General features: G+C 41.1%; 1 protein-coding gene across 1 annotated transcript in view; it reads right to left on the minus strand.

Annotated features, from left to right (window-relative positions):
- ncor2 (nuclear receptor corepressor 2) overlaps window positions 1–23930 on the minus strand; it is a 154509-nt gene that overhangs the window by 51948 nt on the left and 78631 nt on the right. The window contains 8 exon segments of the mRNA XM_061730433.1: window positions 5003–5065; window positions 6123–6283; window positions 12770–12942; window positions 15285–15383; window positions 15499–15553; window positions 16888–17066; window positions 17904–17997; window positions 18733–18905. Coding sequence (XP_061586417.1) covers window positions 5003–5065; window positions 6123–6283; window positions 12770–12942; window positions 15285–15383; window positions 15499–15553; window positions 16888–17066; window positions 17904–17997; window positions 18733–18905 — 997 coding nt within the window.

A 23930-nucleotide genomic window follows, 5' to 3' on the forward strand; every position in this document is an offset into this window, starting at 1 on the left:
TTCAAACCCCCCTCTCTCTCTCTCTCTCCCTCTCTCTCGTTAATACTCTAGCACACAGACACAAACACACATTCAGACAGTCCAAGAGTAAAACAGAGAGCAGCAAGGAGGGGGAAAGGGATAGAGAGGGAGCAGAGCCACTAAGCCAGAGAGACAATGGAGAAAAGGGAAAGGATACAGAAGTGGAGACTAAAGTACAGAGAGAAGAGAGAGAGAGGGGGCAGCGGGGATGAGGAGGGAGTTGATGTTGATACCATGAGAAAGCATAAAGGCTTTCACATTTTTCCTGACTGACCTGCTTTTCATCTTGAATGTGACCTCTCCAGTTTATAAAAACACAGAGTGAGGGAAGAGAGAAAGTGGCTGGGGGAAAGAAGGCTTTTGCCAAATCTTCCACAACTCCTGCCAATCTGGGCGGCAGCCATCTCCCGAACCGAGAGACGGAGCGAGAGACGGAGCAACGGAGGAGGAAGAGGAGGAGGAGACAGAGAAAGAAAAAGATAATGTGGCCTTTTCTACCTGCTGCTCCTTTAAATGAGCTCCTCCTCCGAGCAGCACGGGAGCCATTATCCAGCTGCCCGCATGCACCCAGGCAAAGCCGGGCTTATTAGTGCACTTACATAAACGCCGACCAGGACCCCGTCCGCATGAAACCACACGCAGCGTGATCAACGTGCGCACGCAAACTAACTGTGCTACGCATTCTGGGCGTGCGTGCGCGTACAGTCGGTGGAGCTGGTAGGTTTCCCAAGGCGAGACGTCTGCTGTCTAAGGTCTTTAAGACTCCGTGAGCTGCAGGGCCAATGGTTTCCTTCAAGTGAATGAGCTGGCACCACCATTGTCCTGCAAGGACTATAAATGCCATTATTCAGATCTGGTTAGCTCAAGGAGATAAACACATTACCATGAGGACACCTAAGCCTCTTTAGGCTTTCGAGGAGTAAACAGAGTATCCTGTACGAGTCTAGCACGTGCCCGGGAGAGCGCCTTAACAAGCCAGAAATCAGAGGAGGGAGTTTGCAAACTTGGAGTTTCTTAAGAGAGGAAATAGCATTTGGAGGTGAGATGGTATTTATTACAGATGTTGGCAAACATTAAGAGGATCTCCTCTTTTCAACCCACAATGTATTTGGAATTGGGTGTTTGCGCTTACACAAGTCTTACATGGAAGCCCCTTTTTTCAGCGCTGTAGCCAGGCAAAGAATTCATTTATCGTTTCTCATGGGCATCCGCCTGCATTTGTCTCACCTCATTCAGAGAAAAGCATATTCAATTAAGGATGGGCCTGCAAATTGTCCTCCAAAAGGATGCTTTCAGTGTTTGGTTCCCCGATATGATGCTACATATCGGTTAACTGCTTACTGGCTGAAAGTTAGCTTCAGCCAGGACGGGTGCTCATAATGACAGACTTTTATCAGAAAAAGTGACGAAAATTTCAACAAACGAATGGACAGAAAGCACAGTCTTCTGTCCTTTCTATAAAGTAAAGCCAATAGACCAACAACAACTCCACAACAGAAGCGGCCCACACATCAGGCTGTTCCACCTTTTTTCCTGCCTAAAACCAAAACACCTGGCAAAAGTGGCCTATAACCTTTTTGTTCTTCAAATGTTGACTCAAGGCAACTTAGGGCTGTGTACACACAGAAATCCAATCATCAATTCAAATGAGCAGATTGGAACTGTTTTAGTATTTGTAGTTTCTCGTTGTTATTATGCGATCCTTAATTTTGTAGGTATAAAAAATAAAATAATTTAACACGGCCATGTGGACACGATGAGAAGGTATTTTTGCCTATTTACAATAAGTTTTGCACAATAAGTTTATAGTCATCCATTAGGAATGGGCGATATTTTACCGTTCACGATAAACTGTCAAAAAAATTCCCACGATAAGAATTTGTCATCTCGCGGTAAAAATGATAAATTCCCTTTGATGACATTTTTGTGTAAAGCTGATTTATGGTTCTGTGTTAAATCCACGCACAATGTACGTGAAGAAAGGAAGGAAGGAAGAAAGGAAGGAAGGAAGGATATGAGCCAGAAAGAAAGAAAGAAAGAAAGAAATGAGCCAGAAAGAAAGAAAGAAAGAAAGAAAGAAATGAGCCAGAAAGAAAGAAAGAAAGAAAGAAAGAAATGAGCCAGAAAGAAAGAAAGAAAGAAATGAGCCAGAAAGAAAGAAAGAAAGAAATGAGCCAGAAAGAGAAAGAAAGAAAGGAGCCTGAAAGAAAGAAAGAAAGAAATGAGCCTGAAAGAAATGAGCCTGAAAGAAAGAAAGAAAGAAAGAAAGAAAGAAAGAAAGAAAGAAAGAAAGAAAGAAGAAGAAAGAAAGAAAGAAGAAGAAAGAAAGAAAGAAAGAAAGAAAGAAAGAAAGAAAGAAGAAAGAAAGAAAGAAAGAAAGAAAGAAAGAAAGAAAGAAAGAAAGAAAGAAAGAAAGAAAGAAGAAAGAAAGAAAGAAAGGAAGGAAGGAAGGAAGGAAGGAAGGAAGGAAGGAATGAAGGAGGGAGGGAGGGAGGGAGGGAATGAATGAATGAATGAATGAATGAATGAATGAATGAATGAATGAATGAATGAATGAATGAATGAATGAATGAATGAATGAATGAATGAATGAATGAATGAATGAAAGAAAGAAAGAAAGAAAGAAAGAAAGAAAGAAAGAAAGAAAGAAAGAAAGAAAGAAAGAAAGAAAGAAAGAAAGAAAGAAAGAAAGAAAGAAAGAAAGATTCCCGTTGATACGTGTTTGTGTAACAAACATGGCGGATCTGAGTCATTACAGTTTATCGTCATTTCTATCGTTATCGGGATAAATGCCAGAAATTATCGTGATACATTTTTTAGTCCATACCGCCCATCCCCATCATCCATGCAGAAGAGGGCATAATACCACAAACACGACAAATATTGATGGATAAAAGTGGAGGAAAGTGGTGAAACGTTACCAGTAACATAGCTGCGATCATCTCAGCACCAATCAAAACTCCTACTGGTCCAACAGACTTCTTCCATTGTTATGGACACAACAGACACAAACCCAACAGTATCTGGTGCACAACACGTGCCATCTCAGACACTGGTAGAAACCAGATCGTAACATCTGAGACTTCCTCCAAGTGGCAGCAAAAATGCTGTAACACGTAGACGTGCATTTGTACAACCACGTTCAACCCTAATCCTCCGGGATGGAGTGCATCGCTAATCCCACGGCAGAAGAATGGAAGTGAAGACATTAACCAGGATTACGGCGCAGGACCATGTTCAGGCAACTGCCCGCTTACACGAACTTCATGCTGCAGGACGCAGTGAGTGCACATCACAAAGCAGACGCAAACTCCTGGACTCAACGCGGTTTCAACATCGCTTTCAGTCCAGCAGTTTTAGCGCAGCTACACAGAAGCTCTTCAGGACACACTTCTGCAAGGAAACTGTGAATTGTGAAAGAATATCCATATACATGTTTTTAAATATTCATATCAACTCCTCATTAAAGGAGCACAGTTGGAGGTGAAGTGTGCAGCAGAACATTTCTCTCTGACGGTGAGAAACCAGTTCAGTCTGTAAATGAGGCTCCTGCATGTACTGCATGTACAAACCTACAGGACTGTCTCAGAAAATTAGAATATTGTGATAAAGTCCTTTATTTTCTGTAATGCAAAAATGTCATACATTCTGGATTCATTACAAATCAACTGACATATTGCAAGCCTTTTATTATTTTAATATTGCTGATCATGGCTTACAGCTTAAGACAGTGTCTCCCAACCTGGGGTCCGGGCCCCCCCTGAGGGGGGCGCCTGAGATCTCTGGGGGGGCGCGAATCTTTGTCTGCTTTGAGGATATGCAGTTGTACTGTAATCCAAGTCTGTATAAACCCACGTAGTATTTTAAAATGACCAAAATATATTTCTAAGTTATTTAGCAGGATTAAAAACTTAATAACTTATCATTATATCATTATTCAACATTTAATCATACTACTCCGACAGGTTTTTAAAGGAAAAATGTTAAAAATGTTTGCGCTCATATCAAAAGAGACATTTTTCAGGAATTATTTTATGTCCTTGCAATTATTTTCTGTGCGTATTTTACATTTGTAATTTTACATTACATTGGTGACACAAAATGAAGGTGAGAAAGACAAAGTCATATGTATACTGGGTAAACCAAAGAGAAATGTATCACAAAAACATAATAAATGTTAATTCTTTTCAATTAAAGTTTTTTAATGAATCACTCTATTGGTGCTAGTACGTACGGGTCGGGGGGCCCGGCTGGTCTTAAACACAAGTAGGGGGGGAACAAGGAAAAAAGGTTGGGAACCACTGGCTTAAGAAAACTCGAAAATATTCTATCTCAAAAAATTTGAATATTCTGGGAATCTTAATCTTAAACTGTAAGCCATAATCAGCTATATTAAAATAATAAAAGGCTTGCAATATTTCAGTTGATTTGTAATGAATCCAGAATTTAGGACATTTTTGTTTTTTTTAAATTGCATTACAGAAAATAAAGAACTTTATCACAATATTCTAATTTTCCGACACAGTCCTGTAGAACAGTTGTGCCAGGATAATGGGCAGACCGTCAGTGACCTCTGCGAATAAGCCACAGACTTCTGGGTAATCTTCAGTCAAAGACAATAAACAGCCCGAGTTAATGACTCCTGCACTTGCAAGGGTTGGCTGATAAGAAGCAGACTTTACAGTCTCCTTGATAAAAAACGGCAGACCGCTTTGACCCAGAGAGACACCAGGAAACGGCTCCAAAGAGCAGCAAACCCCAGTCCAGGCAGACTGACACATCCACGTACAGACACAACCTCGCAGCACGTGGCGGCGGCGCTGCCTCACTGACAGGAAGTCAACGCCGCACTACTCGTCTGTGCTTTTATAGCAGAGCTCGAGCCGCTAATGTTCACTAATTTGACAGCTTATTGTAGTGCACGTTAAGTGAAAAAAGAGCTGCTCGTCACGGGAGAGGAAAAAACGTTACTCCGAATTACCTTTTTTGGCTGTTTCCATCTCTTCTTCAGTCCAGCGAGAGCTCTCATTCATCTCCAGATTGGCTGTCAAAGAAATAGAGAACCACCAAGTTAGAGAAGGCGGGGGGGGTGGGGGGGTAGGAGGGGGGGCAGCTGTTACAAAGTCAGTTAGGGAGTGACTGACAGACGGAAAGGAAGGAGAAACACAAATTAGAGAAGAAAAAAAAAAAGAATAAGAGGGTGGGGGGCAGGGTAAAGCTTGTATTGCTCTCCAGTAAAAGTGCCGTAGCACGGGTTGCTAAGGGCTGTTCGTTTTAGATGGAGGAAGCAGGAAATCCAAGCAGAGAAGTCAGTTAATGATTATAGACATAACAACTGGCTTCTTTCCCTATACAGGCCATAAGCCAGGCCAGCAGGGCTGCAGCCCGTACTCAAATGTCCTCTATATGGACCTGTGAAGGACACGGCGGGTCGTTAGCACCGCTGCCAGCGGGAGAACAAACAGAGGCAGGGGTGGGGCTGCTGACTGAGAGCCCCTAAAGCCCCAGTCACCTGGGGATTCCCTGTGACTAAACCAAACGCTGCACAAATGACTGCAGCTTGTAGACAACTGCTGAAACATCAAAAGTCTTATACTAACCTGCAGCCAGAGTGTTGAGACTTTATATCTGGCTGAATAGCAGAATAAGGAAAAAAAAACAAAAAGCTAAGCAAGGGGACGTTGTTGATGCACAGTTTTGTATCCTGAAACTCTGCTCGGTAGCACTTTTTTTTTTTGGCCAATAGATTTCTAACCACACGCAATCCCCCCTGAAAGCTGTAGTTTTTATGCCGCTTTATTTCCTGCCCTCCCGTCTGTGTGCTTCACTTTGGCAAAAGCAGCGTGTGAAAGACCGGAGGTGAAGAAAGGAATGGGGACAAAGAAACAACAGTGCACTCTTGTGGTATGGGACAGGAGACCACAGCCAGATCAAAGGTGACCAGAATAACTGACACATGAAGCCGCTGGCCGGGGCATTTGTCTGGTTACCCCTAAACCGTTCAATAATCCGGAAACGTGTGAACAGAAAAAACTGTCCTCAAGTTATAATTATCTGCTTCATAATGAATACAACAAATATGGTTTGCAGCGGAGACTGACCGAGCTCATTGTTGAGTGGCGGCGTGGAAGTGTCGTCGGCCTCGCTGGTCATCGAGCGCGTAATGCGGCCTTTGCGGCGGCCCTGGCTGTTGGCGGTGCGTCTTCCCTTGAAAGCCACAGTGGGCTCTTTGTCCTCGGCATCTTCTCCAGAGGTGTCATCCCTGCATTTGGAGAAGGGTCAACGAGACGTTTTACTGGCAGGACTTAAAAGTTTCAGATATAAACTTTAGAGGAAAAGCAATGTACCACTAATGAACGGTGGGAAACTGCTGCTAAAGACTTTACAAATAATAATAATTGAGAGAACAGCTTCAGTTCTGAGAATTTTACTGGAATACTGACCACTTGTTAGGTCTATAACACTTCTGAACTTGAAAAGTTCAGAAGTACACACTCGTAACTAGAAACCCCATTGAAAACACGGTTTGACAAGTTTAACAATAGTGGTGATTTTTGTGATTTTTGCAGTGACGGAGCATGTAAATGGTACCAAGTTTTAATAAAACTGTTTTTGTCCTCAGTTTATCAGGGAAAAACAATTAAAGAAATTCTTCATAAGAATGAAAAGGAAATAAATACATTCTTTCTTTTGCATTTATTTGTTATAGAGGGACCATGTATATAAATGAACATTTTAAAAATGTAAATGCACCCAATTGTAGCCAAAAGGCCCTGCCAGAAGGAACACAAGGCGTAGTAATAAAAGCAACAAATTACAGTAAAAACAAATACATGTCATAGGTACAATATTTAGAAAGCAACAGTACACATAACTCCTCCCCTCCCACACACATACATACAAACACTCTCTATCCGATCCACTACCAGTGACTTGCTCTCATTACCGCTCAGCAACACAGGAATGTATATACAGGACTGTCTCAGAAAATTAGAATATTGTGATTTTCTGTAATGCAATTACAAAAACAAAAATGTCACACATTCTGGATTCATTACAAATCAACTGAAATATTGCAAGCCTTTTATTATTTTAATATTGCTGATTATGGCTTACAGTTTAAGATTAAGATTCCCAGACTATTCTAATTTTTTGAGATAGGATATTTGAGTTTTCTTAAGCTGTAAGCCATAATCAGCAATATTAAAATAATAAAAGGCTTGCAATATTTCAGTTGATTTGTAATGAATCCAGAATGTATGACATTTTTGCTTTACAGAAAAAAAAGGACTTTATCACAATATTCTAATTTTCTGAAACAGTCCTGTACATCCCCCAAGCAAACAAGGCCAGTGTTCATTTCAACAAACAATAAATTTAACACCAACAACAAGCATATAGACCATGCACTACAGGTAAATCAGGGACTAGTGTTGACAAATTTGGCTGTCGATTAGCCATTTCTTTAGATTTTTCTTATATGAGCTGTATGAGATGGACTCTCTTATGTTTTAGTTGCCCTGTAGGTAAAAACTGATTGACCAAATACAGTTTTCCTGAATGGGATCTCACAATCACCTCCAGCAGCCGCTCTGGTGACACTTGTTGCGTATGATCTAAATTTTACAAGGCTACAGAGTGGCGGCGGAGCTAAGCTGTGACTGATTTTGTATATGAGGCAGCAGTTTTTGAAAATTACAATATTGTTCCAGTTCGGAAGCCTATATTTATTGAAGATTGTGCAATGATGGAAGGATCTTGAAAAAATGGGCTTTTTCTTCCTCCTTAGGGACGAGTTCAGTAACGAGTCCCTTTTACACTGGTGGATCCCCTACGTTTAACGCCCTAATCTAGCGTGTTGCCTGACGCGGGGTCACGTGTCGAGCTGGCCCCGCCAACAACTCGCCTCTGAGGGCTCGCTTAATCACGGGTCAGGACTAATGTAAACAGAACTGACGGGGGGTGGCGGGTGGGATTTGATGATGACACGAGAGGATGTCTGTAAGCTCCTCATCCTCAGAGCCGAGGACGTCAGAAATGGGCGCAATATAGGACCATAATCTGCAACTGGCTGCTAAAAAGACAGACTGAGGCTTTGCAAGACATGAAACCCGGGTCATTGACAAACTGAAGACCCTCAGAAATCAGGTTTTTACACGACTCCCCTCAACTCAGCTTCACGCACCGGGGAGTGACACGCCGAAGGTTCACGTTGCCCCGCCTGCGGAAAACCATGATTGTTCACCCGGTAATAAAAACTGGGTCTAATCTACAAATGCCAAACGTTTCCATCAATGTCTGCGCAGACATAAGAATGAATTATGTAAATAGTGAAAACTGCGATCAGCCGACGCAGCTCTGGCCACCATGAAACACAGATAACCATTTCTACACAGTACACAGACACCTTCAATCATTTTAATTTTAACCAAATTTAATCACCACCAATTTAAAGTTAACATCCAAAAATGAACAACTCTGTTTCTACCATAATGTGAAATATACAGGACTGTCTCAGAAAATGTGAATATTGTGATAAAGTTCTTTATTTTCTGTAATGCAATTAAAAAAAACTAAAATGTCATACATTCTGGATTAATTACAAATCACCTGAAATATTGCAAGCCTTTTATTATTTTAATATTGCTGATTATGGTTTACAGTTTAAGATTAAGATTCCCAGAATATTCTAATTTTTTTAGATAGGATATTTGAGTTGAGCCAGGATCAGCAATATTAAAATAATAAAAGGCTTGCAATATTTCAGTTGATTTGTAATGAATCCAGAATGTATGACATTTTGTTTTTTTAATTGCATTACAGAAAATCACAACATTCAAATTTTCTGAGACAGTCCTGTAGTGTCACTTTTTCTTTCTCTGGATTTTGATTCTCTGGTAATAAAACAACTTCATTCGTCAGATTGTAGCAGAACTAGACTTTAAATCGTATCAAAATAACACCAACAACCATTCTAACTCATTTGTAATAAAGAAGATATTTAAGAACCCGTTACCTCTTCTACATTTTCAGTTGTAGCTGGTCGTCTTCTGTCACATATTTCCAGCATTTCCTGCCTCCAAACTCTGACTGATTAAAGGAGCTGCAGGATTTGCCTGGCTGTTATAAACTCACATGAAACGCAGCGGAACCAAATATGCTGAGATCTCTGGCCCACAGCGGCTTCACCAGTGATAACCAATCATGTCCAATTTATTTTCCATTTCTTTCTGTAGTTCTGTCAGTTTGTCTTGTTTTTTTTTACATCAATGACCTCCTTCAGAGCGAGCAGCCAACATTCGTCGATTTCGCTGACTTTCCAGTTTTCTGCCATTTCCTTTTCCAAATTTGCCACATTCCTGAGCGAGTGCTCTGCTTCGCTTCATAGGGGGCTCTGGTCCCGCGAGCAGAGCCAGCCTTGGCGCCCTGGACACATTCGGAGGGACCACCTCAGAGCTGCATCGGCGGTTTTCTTCCGTCTGAACGAGTATGAGCAGTGTTGCATCAGCGTTTGAGGTTATCAGAAAATTGTAAGAAATGTTGTCAGAATGAACAAAAACGTGACCTTAGACCACAAAAATCCATTCAGTTTATTACTTCAAGATGACTTTTTGTGCAAAAAAAAAATCCTCCCAGGGTTTTTAAAGGGGACCTATTACGGCATCTAATACCTATCTTAAACAGGCCTTGAACGTCTTAAAAACAAGCTTTTGATTGTTTTTGCTAAATTAATTAGAAATTCAGCATCTGAGGAATGTCTTTATCTTCCCATTCTCTAACCTCATTATCTATGCGGGATTCTGAGTGGGCGGGGCTATGATAATGAGGCTCTGTGTTGATTGGCTGCCTGAATGACGTGATACAGCGGTATGAAAAAATGGAGGAAGCTCCGGCCGGCGGAGTTAGTTGTGGGCGTGGTTTCACGCATCGGAGGACAACCTATGTAAATCGCGAGCACAATCTGAACGGCTTTCTAGATCCACATCACACTGGACGGATCATCCGGGCGGCTGTACAGACACCGACTACGTTTACATGCAGTCAAAATTCGGGTTATTGCTAATATTCCGGTTACTGAAACATTCGGAATATTCCGTTTACATGGTAATTAATCATTCGGGATATCTGGATCAAATCAGCGACGCGCAGAGAACATCATGACGCAATTACTGTCATTTCCGCTTCTTCTTCCTGTATCCAAATTCAAAACAAATGTTTCTTCGCGCAACTTTTCGCTCACCTTCTTGTAAATCTCGCTATCCCCGTACTTTCTACCGTCTACAAATGCAAAAATGTTCATATCCTTCATTACATTTATGAAGTGATTAGTCTCCTCCTGGTCTTGGTTTCTCCGTGTTTATAAGAACTTCCTGGACTCAAAAGACCAGGATTCCTTGCGAACAGAGCATGTGCAGAAAACTAATTCATGTTCCGTTTGATGGGGATATTCCGTTTGGCGTTTACATGACTGAATATTCGGGTTTTAAAAGGAGTAACCCAGGGCTCATATTCGGGTTTTTAAAAACCCGAATATGAGCAAATTCGGGTTATTGGTGTTTACATGGCCGTGCAAATTCGGGTTATTGCCAATATTCGGGTTTTAAAAGGGTTATTGACTGAATGTAAACACAGTCACTGCAATTTGGTTGCTTTCCTCCTGTTTTTCATAATAGGTCCCCTTTAAGTTTAAAAAAAAACTAAACATTTTTGGGCTGCATGTTGTAGGAGACTGTTCAAAAATCATCAAAACAGAACATTCATCTCAAATAATTATGGAGTGAATAGGAGGAAGACATGGGGATGCAGATATCAGGCACCATGTTCTTGGTTTGATTCTAAAAACATAAATAAATGTGAATGAATCACATCTGTTTGTCTGCTTCACAACTCTGATTCGGGTGTCACACCTGAAGACATCCAAGCTTCACCGCATCGGACAGGCGATACAATCGAGCACCACGGGAGAACTGGAGATTTTCTTTCAAAAAGTCAACGTATGCAAGACTCTGCTCTTCCCCTTCTTTTTATTTCCGGGATAATTTATTGAGTGTCAGCACAATGTCACGCTGGGAGATAGCCAGCGAGCTTGAACTCGCTGCTCCTCCATTCGTCTTCCTCCCCCTCTATTAATCTTGCTGAGGGGAGCTGGTGGCGTTCTAAATATAGGCCAGCCAGCTGTGCCAGGGGTGACGGGGAGGCAGCGCCGCGTACAAGTAGTAACAGAGTCCCCGAGCCTTTGCTCCGGCGCAGGGAGGCAACGCTTTGTCATCATTTTCTGCTCCGACCCATCTGCTTCTGAATACGAGCCGCCACAACTGCAGTAAAACTGCAAACGGCTTCGCTCTGCAACGCAGGGCGGAGCGTCGATACGCGCGCAGTACTGGAGTTGAGGGGGGGATGAGGGGGATGGCACCCCCCCCTGTAAAACTGCCATCCCCCCTTTCCATCCCTTATGCCATTTCATCAATGAATGTGGTTTTACTGCCATTTCAACATTTAGTCATCACCAGAAAAATAACACCAGAAAAATGACATATTTGACAATTTTCACCTGTTTCAAGTAAATTTTCACTTGAAATAAGTAGAAAAATCTGCCAGTGGGACAAGATTTATCTTCTCATTACAAGCAAAAAAATCTTGGCAGATTTTTCTACTTATTTTAAGTGAAAATCTACTTGAAACAGGTGAAAATTGTTGTTTTTTCCAGTGATGAGTCTTGTTTTAAGTGTAATGAGATTTTTTTTCCTAAATTGAGAGATTTTAACTAGAAATAAGACAAATATTTTTGTTAAGATTTTGAGTTTTTGCAGTGATCCATTTTACTTATCCTGTGAAGGACAGAGTCATATTGATAAGTTCAGAAAACTGTTTTTTATTGTTGTGTTTTGATGTATTTGATGTAAGCCCAGTGGATATTTAAAGCTTACAGAAGGCTGCATTTAACTGCTGCTACAGGTATGTCATTCCTGCAGTATTTCTGTAGGTGTTTTGGTCAGTGCTAGCTACTATTTGTAATATATTATATTATTTGTAATCAGCACAAATTATCTGTCCCCATATGATAAAATCCACCATCCCCCCTGAATTTTTTTTTACAACTCGAGTACTGTACGCGCGCAAGATACTTATTCCTTTCCGGACGACAGAGGCGAGATATTCCATCTGTTGTTGTGCATCCTTTGCTGGCAAATATGGCAGCGTGCCAGAGAACGCCTCCTCCTTGATCGCTGCACCCACCTGCACACCCACCCGGCCACATTTCACACAAGCACGCGCGTGCACGAGCAAAGACGCACCGAATCCGCAGCCATGTCAACTGCACTGCTTGTTTTTTCGCTAAAACAACAGAGAGCAGCAACATCGGAGCGGAGTTTTGAGGCCGAGGGCCCGCCGCTCCGTTGGGAAGGACAGAAACACAAACAGGAAAACAGCTGTGTTAATAGGCGGAACCGATGGATGCTGCGTTTCTGCAGCTTGTGGAAAGTCTGGCTGGACGTCAGGGAGCAATGATTGGATTTCAAGACCCATTCTAACTCTCCAAAATGTACTCCTACCCATTTCCTAGATGTTTATCAAATCGGATAAATGAATCGAGTTAGGAGATCACTTGTGTAAGTACGGGCTTCCAGTACAAAGATCCTCACACAGCTTCAGCTTTTCCTCCGATTCTGTGTGCCTTTTCTGGCGAAACAAGAGCAAGCAGATTGCGCGACGTGTGGATTCAGTCAGCGTTAAAACAGAAACTCACTTCATTCCATCTTCCTTGTCTTCAGTTTCATTTTTCTCCTCCTCCCGCTCTCCTTCCTTCTCTTTCTCCTCCTTCTCCTTGTCCTCCTGGCTACTCCGGCTCACTTGTTGCTGCTGTTGCTGCTGCTGCTGCTGGCCCTGCTGCAACGAATCAGACGGGGAGAAGAAGGTGCTCTAAAACAAAGATAATCCAAAGATGAACAGCGGAGACTGACAACAACTGAAGAATCTTCTGTAAACAGGACATCTTTGATGCATACATACATACATACAGACAGATGTCAGTAAACAGCAATAAATGGCTCAATAACGGTACATTCTAGACATCTGATTAACATGACAAAGTCTGTGAAAAGAATGCATTAGACTGTGTCCATTTCCTTTGATTACAAGTTAATATGAACACGTGCACTTTCCAGTTGCTGCGAAGTATCAAGTGGGTTAGCGGCTTCAGGGGAATATCCGACATGTAAGACACTACTGCTGACAGCAACATTTAAAAAAAAGGCTGACTGACGTTTTAATGAAGAAATGAAAACAAAAAAAAAAAAGACATCTCCTCTGTGTTGTTGCTAAAATCTTAGTTTGGATTGTTTCCAGCACAGCGCTCACACTGACCAGAGAAACGCTCCTCTTTTGCAGCAGAGTCAAAACAAAACAGGATATGAAAGCTCCAAAATTACCGCCTGGTTTTCTGCTGCGTAACTTTTGCTCTTAAAGCACTCAGACCCACTTCCTTACCAGTTTCCTGCCTGTCTGGGCTTTTGGGTTAGAGTTCAGACCAGTACAGGCATGCAACCTGACTGCAGAGCCTTTAATATTCCTCAACACCGATCGAGCAAGCTGATCGCAGAGCTACACGCTTTCTACTCTATACTTGAGCCTACAAATCAAAAAGATGATGCCTCTTCCTGGACCAAAAGCTAAATGCATGCATCACTGCACATTGTTTTTCCCCCTTTTGCACAGTTTCACTAATGCACCCTCCATTCCTTTGAAATCTCCCTGTCCAAAGAATTAATACAAATCACATGGTCTGGGGGTATCATGTGCCGCGCACACACACTTCTCCCTTTCTCAGGACACAAAATCAGCCGGTCTTGAAGAATAATCTGCCCTGTATCTAAACATGCATGAGCTGATCCACCAGCAGCTCTGACGGGAGAGTGGGTCAAACATCTCCGTGTCTCTCCACTGTAACTTCTGTAAGTTCTCCTCCCGCCCGCCAACTTGTAGCAGCGTTTTTTAACCGACACTAGGAATGGGCGATATTTTACTGTTCACGATATACCGTCAAAAAAAGATGAAAAATAAAGAAATAAGAATTTGTCATCTCTAAAAGCGGTAAAAACAATAAATTCCCATTGATGACGTTTTTGTGTAAAGAGGATTTATGGTTCTGTGTTAAATCCACGCATAACGTAAGTGAAGGAAGGAAAGAAGGAAGGAAGGAAGGAAGGAAGGAAGGAAGGAAGGAAGGAAGGAGGAAATGAGCAAGAAAGAAAGAAAGAAATGAGCCTGAAAGAAAGAAATAAAGAAAGAAAGAAAGAAAGAAAGAAAGGAGCCTGAAAGAAAGAAAGAAAGAAAGAAAGAAAGAAAGAAAGAAAGAAAGAAAGAAAGAAAGAAAGAAAGAAAGAAAGAAAGAAAGAAAGAAAGAAAGAAAGAAAGAAAGAAAGAAAGAAAGATAAATTCCCATTGATGACGTTTTTGTGTAACAAACATGGCGGATCTGAGAGCGAGATAGATTTATAGTAAAAAGGTGGAGTTGAATTGGTATTTTTTTTTATCGTCATTTTTATCGTTATTGGAATAAATGCCAGAAATTATCGGGGTAAATCTTTTAATCCAAATCGCCCATCCCTAACCGACGCGTTAACGCAGCGGAGGTTTCCTCGGTGGAGCTGAGGAAACGGCATCCCTACAGTCGGGCTGCAGCTCAGCACTTGCTCTGAGGACACGTCAGTGGGAATAACTGACGACTGAAAGCAACCGTGGTGACAACAGCACTGATGTGTGACATTAGATAAGATCATGTCACATGATCAGTGCAGTTAAGGCTCACTTCTGTTCTCATACGGTTCATTTTATACACAATCTTTACACACATGTCTTATCTATTCATTATGGGAAAAATGCTTTATTTAAGCCAACAAATCACTGATTAATCAAACATTCATTGACAAAAGAATCAATTATTGATTATTATTCACCCTGCGAAGCACCGTGCTCTCCAGTTGAAACCTTTTCTACTCCGCACGTCAAGATTTATACTTTGTTTTTGTTGTTTATAGCAAAGATCTGGTGTATTTCAGTGGCTGTAATTTCCTGCCAAACTTGTTTGAGAACAAAGAACTAAGAATACAGTCAGACCTGGAGAGCAGTGCTCGTTACACGCTCCAGCGGAGCAACTTAACAGGAAGGAGAGGGAACAGGTTTACCCATAACTTTTACTCCTAGTGGGTATTTGGACAGCAAACACAGCACGTTTTAAGACTGGAATCCTGAACTGAGAATACCTGGCTTCTTCCTCTGCGTCTGTAGTTCCTTCGCACGATGTTCTTGTAGTTTTCGTTCTTTTTGGTCAAGTAGTAAAAGAGCACGCACTCTGCCACCGTCTGAAAGATGAAACATCACGTTCAGCTTCGACTCCAAAACAAGCACAAACAACCAAAAAAAGAAAAATACACACACACACACACACACACGACACAACATAAAAGTATTTCGTACCTTTCTCTCCAGAAAAGACGCAATCAGGCCAAAATTTTTGGGGTGCTGGATGAACCTTTGGGGAAAGATCAAAGTTAATCAATCTCAAAATATAAGCATACTAAAATTATTCATTAAAATACATTTATCCTCACTTTGAACAATAAATCCTGAAATGTCCCAGCAGATAGTCGTGAGTAACAGTACAGGACTTTCTCAGAAAATTAGAATATTGTGATTTTTTGTAATGCAATTACAAAAACAAAAATGTCATACATTCTGGATTCATTACAAATCAACTGAAATATTGCAAGCCTTTTATTATTTTAATATTGCTGATCATGGCTTACAGTTTAAGAAAACTCAAATATCCTATCTCAAAAAATTAGAATATTCTGGGAATCTTAATCTTAAGCTGTAAACCATAATCAGCAATATTTTTTTTTAACTAAAAAAAAAAAAATTAAATGTTCTGCAACAATGCAATTCAAATACTTAATAAAAAGGTTAAAGAGATGAAGAAAAAAAAAATCAGCAATATTAAAATAATAAAAGGCTTGCAATATTTCAGTTGATTTGTAATAAATCCAGAATGTATGACATTTTTGTTTTTTTAATTGCATTACAGAAAATAAAGAACTTTATCAGAACATTCAAATTTTCTGAGACAGTCCTGTATGTGCTTTAGATTAGTGTAACCTAAAGAGGAGACTAGAGCTCTTTCACATATGACGCCTCAAATACCGTTTGCACATCTGCACAGCGAACGGGACTCTGCAGATGTGCAGGACGTTGAATTTGTGACACGTGTTTGGTCAGCTGATCTGAAGCTTCTCATAAATTCCCATTCAACTCATCTCCGGCTCAGTTTAACGGCGTGGGGAATGTTCCTGCAAAGTCTCAAACAAATGTCTACGCTGTTGTTCTGTTGCTCTTCCTCTCTCCCCCCGAACGTTGGATCGACCCGGCCGCGCGAGCAGCCGTCGCTCTCAGCCCACGCTGTGACAGATTCATCACGCTCCGTGCACACACCTGCAGAGGACTCTTGCAGACCCGTGCAGATGACAAAATCTATTTCGCACGGTCCTCGTGAACGAGCGCGCACGTCAACCACAAATTGGCTGGAAGTCACCGGCTTTACTGTGCAGTCTGAAATGATTTGGCAGTAAACCACCTCCCTCAGTCGTCACGCGAGGCCAAGATTCACTTCCTTTCCAAACAACTCACTGACCCGTTATCGGTTACACAAATTTCACAGGGAATAAAACGCACACTTCCTCTTGCTGCTAGCAAAGAAACTGTCAACCACATCGTCTAAGGAGCACGCATGGGAATGAAAACTCATCAGATGCTACATAAAAAAATGACCAATCCTTACAAACGGGAGGGAAAAAAAAGTGTTTAGATTACTTCTCTCTGAAAGTGTCCTTTTCCTGCTCGCTCCACATGTTCATGACCTGCCGATCCTTGTACACCTTCATGGGGTCGTCCATCAGCCCGTTCATGTTGATGAACTTGATGCGCTGCTGTTCGGCGTCAAACAGCATGGGAGGGATGACTGCCAGCTGTCGCATCTGCTTCTCGGTGTTCTGATCAACGCAGCAGCCACAAAGACAAAGGGAAGAAGCACCAGCCTGGCGTGATTACGCTGATTCACAGAGAGAAACTGTTTCTGCTTAAAAACTAGCAGCAGTCAGTGGTGTTAAAGTGCAAACGAGTGTGTTGTGTGTTTGAGGAGGATGTAAGTAGCGGCGCTGTCGGATCTACAGCCTCGGGATGAGACAATTCAACTAAAATATCATTTGAATTTTCCAAATGGCACGAATGTTTGAAACGCAGCTCAATTAAACTCAAGGGCCTTTATTCATTTTTCCATTTACATTTTTTACCGATGTTCAAACAGCAAACAGAGAAAATAGAAAAATAAGATGCTAATAAAACACAGCGAGAAACGTCTGACAGTTGTTGAAAGTGGTTCATATCTGTACGACATCTGTTTTACTGAATTTACTACTGTAAAACTCATAAAACAAGACTATATTTATATAATCTCAACATGTGGGGAAAAAATAATCCTGTTGAACTTTCACTAACCAATCATGTCAGATGGGAATCTGGCCGAAGCCCCAGCAGTCTTTAGATCGGGTTAGGAGATTTCATCAGATGACATCATGATTAGGATCCTGTTTTTCACTAGTATTTGTGACAGCCCAAATCTGCATCTAGACTTGCATAAACCCGTGCGTGCAGCATCGGCGCTCTTGCAAAGCTCTATAAGGTATTTCTGTCCTGTTCAGAGTTCAGAACTGTATGTTTATAAGAGTGTACTTCCTCTTGAGTGAAATCTGGACACAACTTATCCAACATTCAGATTTCTGTCCAGCAAAGAGAGTTATGGATCAGGCCACCTTTAGCAGAGAGTTTACCTCATGTTCTGATAATCCATCGATGATCTCGGAGACTTCGTGTTCACTGCGGGCTGCAGACGAGGCCAGTCCCCCGCCTCGCTGCCCAACTCGGCTTGGAACGGAAAAAAACACATATTATCCATCACTCCAAAGTGGAGCGATATTTCATTTCATTTTTATCTATTCCGATCATTTAAATATGCAAACAAAAGAAACAAACAAGTAAAATGACAACACAATCAAAAGCATATTCCATAACCAGAAAGGAGCAGGAAGAAGAAAATCTTATTCTACCTGCCCCTCCCTCAAAACAAAATTGAACAATAATAACAGATGGTTTGCACAATTACTTAGTTAATATCACAAGGAAAGAAAAACAAAAAAAAAATCAAAGATAGATTGTCTGTCTCCATACGCATATATTATACATTTTGATTATTTCATCCGTACATTGCTATTTTTTTCTCTTTAAATTTCTTTTTAAACTGAAATATGTTTATACAGCCCTTTAAATCATAATGTAATGAATTCCCTAACTTAATTCCAACAATTGAAACGCTCATCTGCTTTAAAGTTGTTAGGGCAAATAAATGTTTAAAATGAAATTTTCTACGACTATCTTCATTATTTGAACTGAAAGTAAACATGTATTGTAAGTTTTCTGGTAATGCTTTACATTTAGCTGTGTACATGATTGTGAGTGTCTGTAACTTCCAAATCATCGAGTTTCAGTCATCTTGATTCAAAAAATAATATATAGCTAATTATAACAATAATATTAGAGCAGAAGCGGCAGTAACGATGACATCTTTCGAGCAGCTGTCGTCAGAGAGGAAGCGTTTCTCACCTCTGCATGCGCTCCTGCATCTCTCGCTGCTTGCGGATCTCCGGGAACTGTTTCTCGTAGTACTCCCGCACCTTGCTCTCCTTGGCTCTGCGCCGCGGGTTGTTTTCGATGCGATCCACTTTCTTCTCCCAGGCTTCCATCAGCTGATCGTAGCGTTGACAAAACTTCTGCTCCTGAAGGGTCGCAGGAGGAAATCTCAACATTAATCATCGGCGGCAACAATTTTTCAATTTTGTCTCCAACCTTGAGGATACGCAGCGAAGCGATGGAGAATTAAGGCCAAATGTTTCACGCAGTTGAGTTGTAAAAAAAAAAAAAATCAGGGGGGATGGTGGATTTTATCATATGGGGACAGATAATTTGTGCTGATTACAAATAATATAATATATTACAAATAATAGCACTGACCAAAACACCTGCAGAAATACTGCAGGAATGACATAGCAGCAGTTAAATGCAGCCTTCTGTAAGCTTTAAATATCCACTGGGCTTACATCAAATACATCAAAACACAACAATAAAAAACACTTTTCTGAACTTATCAATATGACTCTGTCCTTCACAGGATAAGTAAAATGGATCACTGCAAAAACTCCAAATCTTAACAAGAATATTTGTCTTATTTCTGGTTAAAATGTCTCATTTTAGTAAAAAAAATCTCATTACACTTAAAACAAGACTCATCACTGGAAAAAGCAACAATTTTCACCTGTTTCAAGTAGATTTTCACTTAAAATAAGTAGAAAAATCTGCCACTGGAACAAGATTTTTTTTGCTAGTAATGAGAAGATAAATCTTGTCTCACTGGCAGATTTTTCTACTTATTTAAAGTGAAAATTTACTTGAAACAGGTGAAAATTGTCAAATAAGTAATTTTTCTGGTGTTTTTTTTTTTTTGGTGATGACTCTAAATGTTGAAATAGCAGTAAAACCACATTCATTGATGAAATGACATACGGGATAGAAAGGGGGGGATGGCAGTTTTACAGGGGGGATGATGTTGACCGTTTTTATTTCAGTGGGGATGCCATCCCCCCTCATCCCCCCTCATCTCGAGTACTGGTTTCACGTTGTTGTGACATTGGGTAAACACCCCCAGCAAAGTTGTCTAACTCTCAGTGTGCGGCGTGTCCTGCTCCACGCCTGCTTGCTCCTCCGAGCCCTGAACCGTGACTCTGGCAGGCAGCAGGCCGCTGCTTTTCTACTCCTCGCAGGCAGGCTGTAAAGCAGCCCATTAACCGGAGCGAAGACATGACCCTCGAGGGGCTCGTAAACCACGAGGCGACGTCTCCCACCTGAGAGAGCAGCGGGCTCCGACCTACGACTCGCCCACGTGGATGCGCTTGCATCCCCTGAGCTAACACAGCCTCGGAAATCGGAAACACATTCCACGTTCACATTCCACGTCTTTGTTGTAGATAACAGCACATTTCGTTAAAAAAAGAAAAAACAAGCAGCTGTGGACTTGATGTGCAACACTGATTTTCTGTCAAACCGCTTGATTTGAATATGTCTGCCTCGCTGTAACATCCGCGCTCACCTCATCGATCTCTGCTTTATTTATAGCCGTGCCCTTTGGCTGAGTTTCACTCAGTCACTGGCAGGTATTACCAGACTAATGAGACACAAGTGTTTGGCTCACAGTCAATCCAGCAGATACAGCTGCGGGACAGCTATGCAACCGCTTTGCATCTGCCAAGTTCTCCGCATTATTTTGCAATAAAGAGGTGATTGAGTTTTCATTGAAAATAGACTAGCACCATACGATTAAGATGAGAAAAAAACCATGAGAATTTCTCATGTCTTTATTGAACAAACCTCTTCACAGTGGAGAAGGAATAATCCAGTGAATCCAATAAATAATTTTATAGTAATAATAACCGGAGTCCAGTGAATGAAATAAGCTTAGAAGTGCAGATTGAAAGCATTCACGTGTCTGTTCATACTATTCAGTAATCCCTCGCTATAACGCAGTTCACTTTTCACGGTTTCGCTGCTTCACGGATTTGCATTGTGCATTGTGTTCTGCATTCTGATTGGCTAAACAGTCTCTCCACTTCTTCACTTGCTGTGTGTCAATAACATAGGGTTTAATATGTATATACATACATACATGTACAGGACTGTCTCAAAAAATTAGAATATTATGATAAAGTTCTTTATTTTCTGTAATGCAATTAAAAAAACAAAAATGTCATACATTCTGGATTCATTACAAATCAATTGAAATATTGCAAGCCTTTTATTATTTTAATATTGCTGATTATGGCTTATAGTTTAAGATTAAGATTCCCAGAATATTCTATTTTTTGAGATAGAATATTTGAGTTTTCTTAAGCTGTAAGCCATGATCAGCAATATTAAAATAATAAAAGGCTTGCAATATTTCAGTTGATTTGTAATGAATCCAGAATGTATGACATTTTTGTTTTTGTAATTGCATTACAGAAAAATCACAATATTCTAATTTTCTGAGACAGTCTTGTACGTAAAACAGCTTGCCAAATTTAAGTTTGCAAATTTTCTCCCAAACCCATAATGTCGACAAAACGTTCTGCACCGATTCCCCCGTTCAGATCCAATTACTCGGGTCGCGGTGGGGCGGGGCGGTGCGTATTTCCGCAATTTGAAGCCTTGTATAATAATTGTAAAAAAAAACTAAAGGTAACTACTTCACTGATTTCACCCATCACGGGTTGTTTTTGGAACGTAACCCCCGTGAAAAACGAGGGATTACTGTATATGATCTTTTACATGTAATACAAAGATCATATGATCATCATATGCCTTTAGAGGTCTCATTTTGTTCAAAATATTGTTCACATCTGAAAATGAGACCTCTGAAGACATGAGATCAAGGGCCGTTGATCCACACGAGGCTGGAAAAGCATAACAAGTAACCTCAAAGTGTTTACACATCCATCTGTCCACAGTTGGATAAACTGTTTAGAGATGGAGGCCGATTAGTGCGGTGGCCCGTCTTCCTAAAGGTGGGCGTCCAGCCAAGACGACTCCGAAGGCACAACGAGGAATCCTCAATGAGGTGAAGAAGAATGCTAAACTTACGGTTAGATGTTTGAAGTTATCACTGCTACTTGGCAAACGTCTCCATTCGTGAGTCAACCGCACATGAGTCACTGAACGGGCAGGAAGAAACCGGCGCTCTCCAGCATTCCTGAAGTTGACCAAAGAGTGCTCTGACTCTAACGCTGCTGGGAAAGGTTTTGTGGACTGATGAAACTGAAACTGAACTGTTTCGGGAGAATATTGAGCTCCATGTATGGAGCATAGTGGACTCAACGCATGGCGGAGGGAGCATCATAATTCGGGCTTGCTTTGTTACCTCGCGGTATGGGCTAGAGCAGTGGTTCCCAACCTTTTTTCCTTGGAACCCCTACTTGTGTCTAAAACCAGCCAGGCCCCCCCACCCATACGTACTAGCACCAAAATAGTCTTTAATTGAAAAAATGAACATTAATTATGTTTTTTTGATACATTTCTCTTTGGTTTACTCTGTATACATATGACTTTGTTTTTCTCCAATGTCACCAATGTATAAAATACGCACAAAAGGAGATAAAATGAAATAAAAAGATTTCTGAAAAATGTCTCTTTTAATATGAGACCAACATTTTTTACATTTTACCTTTAACCACTTGTCGGAATGGATTAAATGTTGAGTAATGATATAATAATAAGGAATGAAATCATTTCCTGTGTTTGTCACCAGTCTATAAAAAACACAAAAAATATTCAATTTATTTATAAATTATCCCTAACAATGTCTTATGAATGACTCATTCGCAAATATAATTTTTACAACTGCATAATTTCAAAGCAGACAAAGTTTCACGCCCCCCCAGAGATCTGGCGCCCCCGAGGGGGGGCACGGACCCCAGGTTGGGAGACACTGGGCTAGAGGGCTGCATCTCGCGGGAGCGGGCGGTTTGAACTTTGCTGTGCGTAAAAAACACTGGATCGGGATGTAGTCTAGTGACGAGATGGAAATAAATGATGTGGATCAGAACCTCAAACAAGGTCTTTACTAATCTAAGACAAAGCAAAGCAAGTCAGATATTTGGAGAAACTGCGTTTAGTGTCTGTGGAGCATTTTGGAAGAGAGACGTGGGATTGGGACGGCAGTCGGTCAGAAACATTCTCTCCTTCCACCGCAATATAATGGCCAAGAGATTCATTTGTTAAATCAATTTGTTTCGTTGGTTAACTTTCTTTATTTTATGTTATTTATTAGTGTTATATGAGCCACTCACAGCTACTCTCGTTGCTATAACCTCAATCACATAACTGATGCGTGAGCGAAAGGTGAAATAGCTTGTGGATGATGACAATGATGGATTTGCATCTAACTTTCAGTCAGGTGACCCATGAACTGTCAACTATCCATCAAGCTCCACAATGATCATGTAACATTAAATCAGATAGATTTGTCTAGGACATTTCATGTCAGGTGTGGGCGGGAGTGGATGTAAACACTGCGGGAGTGTAACACGCACGTGGCGGGCGGTAATGGTCAGAAATGCAGCAGGAGTGGGATGAAGAAAACAGTCCCGCGCAGGGCTCTAGTGTGGGCCGCTCTGAGATTAAATATCCTACAATTAAGTTCAGGGTGGACTTCCCCCAGCTGAAGCGCAGCAGAAGCTGTGTGATGTGCAGAACGGGGACCCCCACATGCTGGTGTAACCAGGACCAGAACTCAAGCTCGCAGAGGAGTTAACACCAGACCATCCTACAAACGCTTCTGAGCTGCAGCAGATCCGTTACAACGGCGGTTAAGTTTTTAAACAGCCTATAGGGGGAACAATGTACCTGTTTACTGTGATGACTGTATTTACTATATTTATTTATTTATTGTATTGTGTGTTTGAAGTGGGATATGTATGTTGTCCTGTTGTTGCAAACCAAATTGCCCTTCGGGGACCTTAAAGATTTTCAAATCAAATCAAAATCAAATCAAACAAACGGCCCCCGATTCCTCCTGAATGCTGGGACGGTTTCATCGAGCACCTGCTTGACGTCATGGCTGCACGAGGAGATTCAACCAACTACTCACGTTTTGTCCCCTTCTGACATTGCAAATATTAACTCACTGTGTTGAATAAAGAAACCATAACTGTTTCTGTTTAATTGTCTACCATTGCACCTGAGGTGAAGATGAGAGCATTTTATGGTGAACTGAA

Source organism: Cololabis saira, chromosome 9 (genome assembly GCF_033807715.1).
Source record: "Cololabis saira isolate AMF1-May2022 chromosome 9, fColSai1.1, whole genome shotgun sequence".
In the NCBI taxonomy this organism is placed as follows: Eukaryota; Metazoa; Chordata; class Actinopteri; order Beloniformes; family Belonidae; genus Cololabis; species Cololabis saira.